This window comes from Numenius arquata, chromosome 12 (assembly GCF_964106895.1).
Source record: "Numenius arquata chromosome 12, bNumArq3.hap1.1, whole genome shotgun sequence".
NCBI lineage: Eukaryota > Metazoa > Chordata > Aves > Charadriiformes > Scolopacidae > Numenius > Numenius arquata.
The window spans coordinates 36,464,718-36,474,717 of NC_133587.1; the positions used below are offsets into that span (position 1 = coordinate 36,464,718).

The 10,000-nt window shown below is 54.8% G+C and overlaps 1 protein-coding gene across 1 annotated transcript; it reads right to left on the reverse strand.

Annotated features, from left to right (window-relative positions):
* Positions 1 to 4,067: 4,067 nt before the first annotated feature.
* Positions 4,068 to 6,700, reverse strand: EN2 (engrailed homeobox 2). The gene is made up of 2 exons (XM_074157598.1): positions 6,145 to 6,700; positions 4,068 to 4,384 (listed from the first exon to the last, which is right to left on the reverse strand). The coding sequence occupies exons 1-2, from the start codon at positions 6,698 to 6,700 to the stop codon at positions 4,068 to 4,070; spliced, it is 873 nt and encodes a 290-aa protein (XP_074013699.1).
* Between the last annotated feature and the right edge of the window lie 3,300 nt (positions 6,701 to 10,000).

Sequence of the window (10,000 nt, forward strand, 5' to 3'; positions counted from 1 at the left end):
GGCCCTAAAATACTTCCTTGGGTTGGTTATTTTTTTTTTTTATTATTATTTTTCTATGGGACTCTGCTGCTTTGGCTGGAGGGGAAGCAGCCTACCCGGCTAGCAGAGAGCTGCCTGCCAGGAAAAAAACCTCTGCCAGGCGGTGGGTGATTCCAGGGCAGCTCTGCCCCTGCCTTCTCCTGCCCTTGCCCCGACGCAGCCAGGTTTTGGGGGGGACGCTTTGGCTTGGCTTCGGGGCTTGTGTGGTTTGGGGCTGTGGTTTTGTCTTTTTCAGAAAGGCTCCTCCAGCAAAGTGGTGCTGCTTTGCTAAAATTGCAAGAGGCGCTTGTGCGGCAGCTCCCTCTGTTAAATTAATTTTAAATTTTAAATTAACGAGGGCTAATTTAGTTGTGCTGTCCTTCCCCGAGCCAGCGGGGAGCCGCTGCCCGGGCGTGGGAGCGCTGGCTGGGCGGTGCACGGGAACCAGCAGCGGCTCAAAAGATGGCGAAAGGAGGAGCAGAGCAAGTGTCTCCCAACCTGTGCCTCTTCCCATGAAAGCTTTCCCCACCAAAAAATACGGGAGGCAGGTGAGGAGCGCAGCCCGTGTGAGCCGTTTGCTGCTCCCAGCTGAAAGCCCCGCTGACCAATCGCAAATATTTTGTATTCTGGTCTGGATAAAATCCAGGCAGCAACGAGATATCTTCTGTCCTTCCTCCAGAGACTGAACCAACTTAGAGAAGTTTCCCTACTAGTTTGTTTTTTGTTTTTGTTTTTTTTTTTTAATAACCTAAAACTAAATACATATTGCTTCTAGTGTCACACATCTGTTTTCTGTTCCCAGCTCTTCTTGCAGGCTGGGGAAGGACAGGTGGAAACTTTGCCCCACTGCACACTTAGGAGTGGGGCCAAAATTTCCCCCGGTGCAGGCTTAGTGGCTTCTTGAAAAAAATAAAATCTCCGTGGGACTTATCCCCTGTGCGCAACACACCCACGGTACCGTTTTGTCCCATCGGACAACGGGAGCTATTTTTCAATCCAGATTTAAAATTCCTCCCTCTTTAGTCCTCACCGCCACCGATTTTCTCCCTCGGGGTTATAAATCACCTGCCTCCATTAGTGGAGGTGACAAAAAAAAAAAGAAAAAAAAAAAAGAAAAAGAAAAACCTCCTCAAAGGCACGTAAACCAGAAAGGCTGGAAAAATAAAGCCTGGTTTGGGAAGCCAGCCCGGCAGCCTCCCCCGCCGCTCCCCGCCGCCGGCCGCGGCTCTCAGCCCTTCTCCGAGCAGGTGAACCCCTTGGTGTCACCATCCCAGCGACATCTCTGCTCCCGGAGCAGCTTTAAAAAAATATAATAAAATAAAATTTGACACACCCCCCCCGGCCCCCTTAGTTTTATCTGTGAGTGCGTCTCCTCGGTGGGAGTGAGGCTCGGACTATTTTGGAGCTCTTGTGCCCTTTGGTGCAGCAAGGCGGGTGACCGTTTTATTTCTGTCCAGCCTGTCCTAAAATCGTGGTACTGTCATTTTCCGGGGATGCCAAGTATTTTAGCAGGGTGCTTGGTTTCGGAGCGTGGCATCGGCAATATCCCATCACCTCTCTTCCCGAGCTCCGGGTCTACGTGTTTATCTAGCAGAGGTTTTCCAAAAGCAGCCTGCCAGGGCATCACACCACCGGGTATTGAAAGTCTTGAAAAGGTGAAACCTGTTGACAGTACGTGAGATTAAAGAGATTTTCTTTTCCGGTCCTTTTTAGGTCCTTTTTAACACGCCGGGTGCCTCCGCTCCGGGCTCCCTTACGGCTGGCGGTTGCCCCTCTCCTCCGCCTAGAAATGAAGCCCCCAAAGTTTCTCCACGAAGTCAAAAGGCTGACGAAACGCCTGGCTGCAAAATCGCCACGGAATTCACCCCCCTCCAAATCTCTGAAACTACCAAATACTTCTAACTCCAGCTCCAACGCTCGAAAAGTGGAACCTAAAGACTACATAAACATATAGGGATATACAGTCCCGAATAGCATTTGCAACCTCTGAGTGACACGGTTTGTATTTCGTAATAAAGTGGGGTGTTTTGAGGTTGGTGGTTTTTTTGTTTCTTTTGTTTATTATTATTATTTAATGCAATCCTCGAGAATTGAAACACACAAAATGCAGCGAGAATGTTCACAATTTTGAGAGCACAGTTGTAAATAGAAACATCCATATTTCATCCGATTATAAATATTTGATACTGCAATTGTAAAATGCACATGTTTTATAAACTGGAGAGAAGGGAAAAAAAAAATCCTTTGCTTTCTTGCTAAAAGGCAATGTCATTTCATCCTGGCTCCTTTTTAACGCGGCTGATGATTATTCACAGAATTTAAAATCACAGGTTTTATTTTATAGTTGGATTCTTTCCTCTTTTTTAATTTTTTTTTTTTTTAAGTTTATACTACTATGTACAATGTGTGTCTACTACAGCTGCAAAATAAAGAGGTTTTAAGGCAAAGAGAGAAGTTTCCCCCCACACACAAACAGCAGCACACCCAGGCCCACGCGGGACACAGACACACACACCCCCCCACACACACACACCCCGCGTACCGTGGGGACACCACGCTCCAGGAGAAATGGGTTAAACGCAGCACAACGCCTCAAAACTCCGAAAAAACTCCGATTACGAGTGGGTGTCTGCGTGGGGAGAGGGGGTAAAGGGGGGGGGTGGTGGTGGCGTGGGGAGAAACACCCACTCCCAAGGTACCACGAAGCGTCGCGCTAGAGGGGACCGCGCCGTGGGATGGGAATGAGGATGGAGGGGAAGAGGAAACTAAAAATCCTACTTTTTTTTTTTTTGGGGGGGGGTGGGGGGGGGTGGGTGGGTGGGGGTGGTGTAGGGTGTTTTAAAACGCTCCCAAATGCTTCGGGGAGGCGGTGCAGGAGAGGAGCTGGACCACAACCCGTAGTCGACCCCCGTTGTGGGGGGGAGTGGGACCGGGAGGGCGGCAGCGGGCCGGTACCGGCCCGCTGCCGCCCTCCCGGTCCCACTCCCCCCCACAACGGGGGTGGGGGCACGGACTGGAGCCGCATCCGGGAACGACTCCCGTTTTTCGGAGACGGGGGTCCCAAAGTTTTCCCACCAAGTTGGGGAGGGAGGAGGGGGATGCTAACCCCACCGCTGCATCCCTCATCCACGCCTGCATCCCGCATCCACGCACGCCCGTGGGTTTCGGTGGGGTTGATGAGCGAGTAGGGGCTCAGGAAAAGCCCCCGGGCATGTTTCGAGACGGTGCTTTGAGATTTCTTTCCCTACGGTTCCTTATATATATATATATATACTTTTTTTTTTTTCTTTTTAAATTAAATTATTCCCAAAGCCAGCCCCAGACACGCACATCCCCCCTCAAAAAAAAAAAAAAAAGAAAAAAAAAAAAGAAAAAAAAGAAAAAAAAAGGAAAAAAAAAGAGCAAGAAATAAAAAAAAAAAAAAAGAAAAGAAAAAGGGGAGGGGTGGGAAGGGAAAAAAAAGGTAAAACTCATAGAACAAATAGGAGAACTATTTATTCGGTTCACAGTCGTGTGAAATGCAGCAATAAAAATCTTTGGACTTCAGCAAAAGTTGTTTTTAATTCTTTTTCTTTTTTTTTTTTGAATTTCAAAAAACAGCGTCCAATGTCCATTAAAACAGCGCTTAAGTCTATAAAAATGTAACTTAAGCCTTAAAAAAAAAAAAAATCATAAAGATAGCGCCTAAAATCTCCACACAACCAAAAAAAAGCCAAACCAACCAAACATACGGCCCAAACCCCCGAAACCAAACCAAACCAAACCAAAAAAAAATCAAAAAAATATTTTATAATCAGATATCTTGGATTTTTACACCACCTTACCTGTAAATTATATATACATAGAATATTGCAGAATTATATCTAATACACAATATTTTCACTATTAATGCTGGTATAATCTTTATACACTGGCCCTTATGTTTCTTTTTATTTTTTTTTTTAATTAAATTATTGCATTGTATAAACTTTGACTGCAAACGGCCCCCCCCCCCCCCACCTCTCCCCCCTCCCTCCCTCCTTCTCCCCCCCCCCCCCCCCCCCCCTTGGCTATTCACTGTCCGACTTGCCGTCTTTCGCCGTGGTGGAGTGGTTGTAGAGCCCCTGGGCCATGAGGTGCACTGCCAGGGAGTTCTTGCTTCCCGTCGCCTTCTTGATCTTGGCTCGTTTGTTCTGGAACCAGATTTTAATCTGGGATTCGTTCAGCCCCAGCTCCTGGGCCAGGCTCTGCCGCCGCTGCTCCGTCAGGTACCGGTTCGTCTGGAACTCGGCCTTGAGTCTCTGGAGCTGCTCGGCGGTGAAGGCGGTGCGGGGCCGCTTGTCCTCCTTGTTGGGGTTCTTCTTCTTTGGTTTGCGGGAGCGGGGACCTACGGCCGGGAGAGAGGAGAAAGCACCGACACCGCCACGCTCCGCTGCGGGCGGCCCCACCATCGCGCGTGGGGGTGTGGGTGTGGGTGTGGGGGGGGGAACCCACGCTCCTGCCCCGTCACCCCCATCACCCACCCCCTCCCCCCAAGAAAAATAAACCCCGCTTTCTGCCAGGGGATGCTCGGGAGGCGGCGGAAGGGGAGCCGCGCTCCCTCCCCCCGCTCTCCCCCCGCATCCCCTTTCACCCCAACCAGAAAGACGTTTACCAGCCTCTGCTATCCCGGGCTTGCCCCGGCGAGTGAAGCCTGCACCAGAGGAGAGGCAGCGGCACGGAGCTAAATTTTATTCCCTGAGCAGAATTTTTTTTTTTTTTTAATAAAACCTTTTTTTTTTTTTTTTGAGGAAACCTCCTTTTTTTTTTTTTTCCTGTTTTTTTTTTTTTAATTTTTGGTAGGACGCGATAAAAAAAAAAAAATAAAATAAATGGAAATCAGCCTCCTGTTTACGTTGCGAGAAGAAATCCGCCGCTTTGCTGCAGTGCCCATATGGCGCTGCACGGCCCGATCCGAATCGCCGGGATTATTCTCGGGAATATTATTCTCGGCAGCACAAGGAGCCTTTTCTGCCCGGGCCGAGCCATTGTGAGGATGTATGTTAATTAAATATTAACAAAGGAGAGCACTGGAGAACAATGGAGTAAATTCCAATTCAGCTCTGAATATTACCTCTGAGTAAGAGTTTGTTTTCAGACATTACGAACTAATTTTCAACTCGTCCTACAATCCCTCCTTCAGCTGGCCGGCTCTCCGGGTGAAAATCCTGGCTCGCTGCTTTTGTAAGAGAAAAACCCACATTTTTTTTTTTTTTTAATTTATTTATTTTTTTTCCCTGGGAGCAGCTCTCCTGCGTGGTGCTTCCCATGCTTTCCCCCAATGGTTTCTACTTCTTTTTAACGAGGGTTTTACCAATCTGCCGGGGCCAGTCCTGCTCTCCCCGCGGCAGCAGAAGGACATTTTACCCCCTGGCTTTTTTTTTTTTTTTTTTTTAATTTTTTCCCCAATGTTTTTATCGATAATTTCAGGAGGTTCTGCCCAAGCCCTTGCCAAGAGGCGGGCTCTGCCAAAGAAGTTCCCCGGCTCTTGGAGATGTCCCCCGGCCCCAGCAGAGCTGACCTGCAGCACATGGGGGGGGAAATTAAAAGAAAGAAACGAAACGGCGGCGGCTCCGAGGCCTCTTTTAGAGAAATAAGCGACCGCGGATTGTTTTTGGCCAGGCAAAAATAACCAAAGCAAGGCGAGGCCTGCGGAAATCCACCCTCCCCTCCCCAAAACACAGCGCGGGGGTATTTTCCTGGCAGAGGAAAGGGCAGCTCGCCCGGAGGACGAGCGGGGAGCCCAAAATCCAAAGATACGGGTTTTTTTCCTCCCTCTTTGATAAAACCCGGCAGTTGGTGAGAAATGCCCGGCCAGGCCGGTGGCGGGCAGGGAGAGACCCCCTCGCTCGTCCCTCCGGCTCCGTGCATCCTCAGCCACCCCTGCAACTCCCCCCCCCCCCCCAAAAAAAAAAAAGCCATTCCTTCATCTCACCTCCCCCCCCCAAAAAAAAGAAACCAAGAAGGAGGAGCGGAAAGGGGGCCGCGGAGTGTTTTCCCCGCCGCTCTCCCGGCCCCGCGGGCGGGCGAAGGCGACCAGGGGAGCCCGGGGAGGGGGCTGCGGCGGCGAGGAGGAGCAGGGGTGGCCCGGGGGGGGGCAGCTCTTACCTGAGGAGGGCCGGTCCGAGTACCGAGTGCAGTAAACCCAGGCGGGCCAGAGCATGGGCTGGTTCCCGGCGTTGGAGCTGGCCTGGGAGCTATCCGAGTCCGAGCTCACCGACAGGTCGCCGCCGCTCAACCCCCGCGCTTTCAGGGCCGCCTCCAGCGCCGCGGGGTCCCCCCCCTTCTTGGCGGCGCCGTGCAGGGCCAGCCCGGCGGGGCCGCCGCCCTCCCCCCGGCCCGGCGAGCCCGCCCCGCCGCCGGGGAGCGGAGCCCCGGGGGCCGGCGCCGCGGCGGGGCTGCGGCGGTTCTCCGCGCCGGGCCGCCGGGGCTCTCCTCCGGGGCCGCCCGCCTCCTTCCTCCGCCCGAACTCGGGCCGCAGGATGTTGTCGATGAAGAAGTTGGTGATGCGGTGCGGGTGCGGGTGGGGGTGCGGGGGGTCACCGGGGGGAAGCAGCAGCCCCCGCCGCCCGCCACCGCCGCCGCCGCCGCCGGGCTCCGCGTCGCCGCCGGACTCCTGCGGCTCGGCCGCCTCCTCCCGGGGGCTCCGGCCGCCCTCCTCCATGCTGCGCGGCCGGCCCCGCCGACGGCTCCGCTGCCCGCCCCGCCGCCGGCCGGGCGGCTGCCTAGCGCTTTTTGTTGTTGCTGTTGCAGTCGGTTGTTCTTTATTTTAATTTTTTTTTTTTAAATATATATATTTATATATATCTCTCTATATATACACGCACGCACAGGTGTCTATTTGCTTTCGTTTCTCCTGGCCGCGCCCGGCATTCAAAATCCAGAGTTTGCAAAAAAAAAAAAATAAAAAAAAAATTAAGAGCAATCAAAAAAAAAAAAATTAAGGAAACAAAACCAGGGAGACTCCAAAGCCAGCAGCCGAGCCTCCGCGAGTTCCAACTTTGCCAAAAAATAAAAATACACGGGCTCCGGTCCTCCCGCCGCCGCTCGCCGCCTCCTGCCGCCGCTCAGCCGCTCGGTCCCGCGGCGCGCTGCCGCCTTCTCTCCCGGCCACCGCCGCCGCCGCCGAGCCTCATCCGCCGCCCCCGCGGAGAAAAAAAATTATTAATAATAATAAAAAATAATAACTGGGGGGTGTAAGGTGGGTGGAGGGGGGGTAAAGGAAGAAAAACCCGCCCGGTGCCGGGGCGGGGGGTGGAGGCGGTCTCTCAGCAGCCGGTGTCCCGCGGAGGGCAGGGCGGTGAGGGGCTCCCCGCGGGGCTCCGGCCGGCAGCGCCTCGCCCCGCGCCGCCCCACGCCGCCCCGCGCCCGCACATGCGGGGGCCGCCGCGGGTGGGTGGGTGGGTGGATGGATGGATGGATGGGGGGATCGGGGGAGGGAAGGGGGGGGGGGGGGGGGGGGGGGCGTCCCGCCCTGCCGCCCGCCCTGCGCCGCGCTGCGCTGCGCTACGCCCCGGCGGCCGCCACCGCCACCGCCGCGCCCCGGACACTTCCACTCCGGATTGTTGTCCTTTTAGGTTTTAACGGGGCCCCCGCCGGTGACGTCGCCGGCCCGGGCACTTCGACACGTGCCTCGGGCCAATGATAATGCGGGCATGCGCACACGTGGTGCGGGGAGCTCCGGTAAGTGACAGCACCCACGCCCCTCCCCCCCGCCTCCCCTCACACACACACACCCCCCCCCCCAACCCCCCAGCCGGGCCCGGCACCGCGGGGATGCGCGGAGGGGAGAGGGGGGCGGGGGGGGTGCCCCGCCGCGGGGCGCGCACCGCCGCCCCCCCATCCTTACTTCCCCCCTTCCCACTGGATTATTGGGGTTTTTAATTGCTCCCGCTGTTTACCGGGGGGGTGGGGGGTGGGGGGGGGTGGCATCCCACAATTCCTTGCAGAAATGCATAAATAATATTAAGCGAGCGGCGGTGATACAAAGGGGGTCCGGGGGGGGCAGAACGGGGCCCGGCCCGGTGCTTGCGGACTGCCCGGTGGGGGGGGGGGGGGATGCAGAGCGGCGTATCCCCTCCCCGCGGCGCGATTGCGGTAATTGACTCGTCCTTCCCGCAGCCGGACGGGAGCTTTTGATCTCCCCTGCCGGCTCTCGAAACGGCGCCCCGCTATCCCCCTTAAAAACGCCTGCCCATCACCCTAGGGCACCCCCAAAAATCCCTGCTTCTTCGGGACGGGAAACCTGCCGCTGCTCTTTTGCTTTTTGTCTTTAGGTAGAAATCCTCCCGGAACAAAATTAGGGAGCAAAGTGCAGCCGAGGGGCTGGGGGGCTGAGAGAGCTGGGGGGCGCGGATCCTCCACGGGGTGCGCAGGAGAGGGGCGAAAAGGCGGGCCGGGGGTCTTTCCCCCGCAGCCGGCCCGTTATCTCTCCCCGGGGCCCGGTGGGTGTCACCGCCCCGACGGGGCGCACGGCGAGGGCCGAGCAGGGCCGGGGCGGGAGCGGCTCGGCTCCGGTGGCCGCCGCACCCCGACCCCCGGCTTTCCCCGCTAAGTGACATTTTTATTTGGAGGAGGCTTCCCTGCGGGTGACATGGACCACTCCCCGCCTTGAGGGGAAAGCGACAGTGAGCCCTTCCTCGCCTCTTCTTCTTCCCCCCTCCTCTTCTCCCCCCCCCCCCCCTTTTTTCTTTTCCTTTAATATTTCATTTTTATTTTAAATGTATTTCCCCCTTTCCTTTGTGTTTCGCAGCAGGTCGGGTCCATCAGCGGAGACCAGCGCTCGCTGATCCGAAGTTGTTTTGCTCAAACAAGCACCTAGAGGTTAATTTCTTCAAGCGCCCCATGAAAAGCGATTAGCCTGTCTCCCAAGAAGTATTTTCTAATTACCTGGAAGCTCGCGCTTTGCTACTACCCCATAATTAAACGTGTTCAAGGTGCTGCACTTCAAATATTTCGCTCCCGGGCGAACCCAAGTTACCGATAAAAACTTCAAACCTCCTCGAACCCGGTGTTACCTGCCCGCTCTGCCGGGCAGGAGCTCGCTGCCGGTACCGCGGGAACCTCCTCATTCGTTACCCCGCTCCTTGGCGGGGATATTTATACCCTGCACAGGACCGGGGAGGAGAATTCCTGAGATAAACTCCAAAGCAGGAGATAAACAAAGCTGTACAAAACAATTACTGCATCTGCCTGTCCTCTGACAATAATCCAGCACCTCAGGTATGCAGAGGCAGCGCGGGAGGTGGCGGGGGGTGAAGGGGTGATCAGATACCTAACTGAGGAAATCTGAATTAGCTAATTATTTTTTTTTTTTCTCCTCTTTTTCCCAAGGTTATTTTTATCTGGGAGCTCAATCTTTGCAGAAACATTCCCCAGCAGCAGGTTTTCTCGCCGGTCTGCGGGCGCCCCGCCAGCGGCACCGCGGCGTGCGGGGGCTTTTCCTCGGGAACCACTGTGGGTCACCGGGAGAGGTGGCTAGAAAAGGGGGTTTTGGCTTCGTTTGCTTCTTTGCTTCAGCCTCCCCTCGCAGCCCTGGTGCTTACAATAGTCACCTCTCCGCACAACGGCCAGATTTTTTTTTTTCCCTACGCTCCCCGCGTAGTTTCAACGAGGCTTATTCCGCCCATTAAAAGATATATACATTTTCCCTCCCGCAAACAAGCGAGTGTGCGGGCACAGCCTCACGCATCCCGTGTGGACACCCGCATCCTCTTTTTTTTCTTCCTTTTTTTTGTGGTTTTTTTTTTTTTTTTTTTTTTTTTGGCACTGTGAAGTTTAAAAGCGGGATGGCAACCGGGGCTCCGGGGTTGGGGAGGGAGGGAGCGGTCGGTCGACCCCCGCGGCCGGGGCCGGGCTGCGGGCAGGCTCCAGGGCCGGTCGTGCCGCTCCTCCGAGCAAACCCTTCTTCCAGCTCTTCCTCTTACTCGGAAATAAAATAAAATAAAATAAATAAACAAGAATA